Source organism: Plasmopara halstedii, assembly GCF_900000015.1.
Source record: "Plasmopara halstedii genome assembly, contig: Scaffold_816, whole genome shotgun sequence".
Lineage (NCBI taxonomy): Eukaryota > Oomycota > Peronosporomycetes > Peronosporales > Peronosporaceae > Plasmopara > Plasmopara halstedii.
In genome coordinates, this window is record NW_020187732.1 from 2529847 (window position 1) to 2530519 (window position 673).

General features: G+C 55.9%; 1 protein-coding gene across 1 annotated transcript in view; it reads right to left on the reverse strand.

Moving 5' to 3' along the window:
- Positions 1-655: 655 nt before the first annotated feature.
- PHALS_14459 (uncharacterized protein) overlaps positions 656-673 on the reverse strand; it is a gene marked incomplete at both ends in the record, with an annotated part of 702 nt that continues 684 nt past the window's right edge. Inside the window, one exon of the mRNA XM_024730277.1 lies at positions 656-673. This exon is cut by the window's right edge and continues 684 nt beyond it. Coding sequence (XP_024580570.1) covers positions 656-673 — 18 coding nt within the window.

Consider the following 673-nt stretch of genomic DNA (forward strand, 5'->3'; position numbering starts at 1 on the left):
TGCTGACGCCGCCATCCCATGGCTCAGGACTTGGCGGGGAAGGATTAGTCGAACGGCTAGCTGATGTCAGCCTTCTCACCATCCGCAAAGAAGTCGATGAATTCATGTCTACCAGACTGAGTGCCCTACGACACGTTCTCGATGCGATGACCGAAAGCCAAGACCTGCAGAAACAATATGCAGATGTGAAGCCTCTGCTGTTTTCCGGACAAAGCTTCTTCCACGGATTATTGGACCGTTTAAGGTTGTGGGCAAGCGGGGCCTAGCGTATACGCTAAACCTTCGCGAACGGATGCGCACCCACCCAGTGTTTTACGTGGGTTTGGTCAAGCCGTATCGAGATCTGGCGCATGTGAACGCGGAAGCGTTAGCGCCAGAGCAGATCCCACGGGCCTTGGGCCACCCAGAAACTGCACCAGCAACTGGTTCTGCGGAGTGCAACAACCTCCATCTCCAATGGAGCCAAGGGCCCCACCGTTGCCTGCAGCAACGCATTCGCCTGCTCCACGGCTAGAAGTCGCTCCGACGAAGCCCGGTAGTCCTCAAAGCGAGGCAGCCGGCGCAAATGCGCTCCAAATCATCAAGAGCGTCCTTACAGCAATATGATACTACAGCATGACGCTCAGCGGAGCTCCGATCACGAAGAATCTCATCCTCAAGGGCTCGAAGAGCA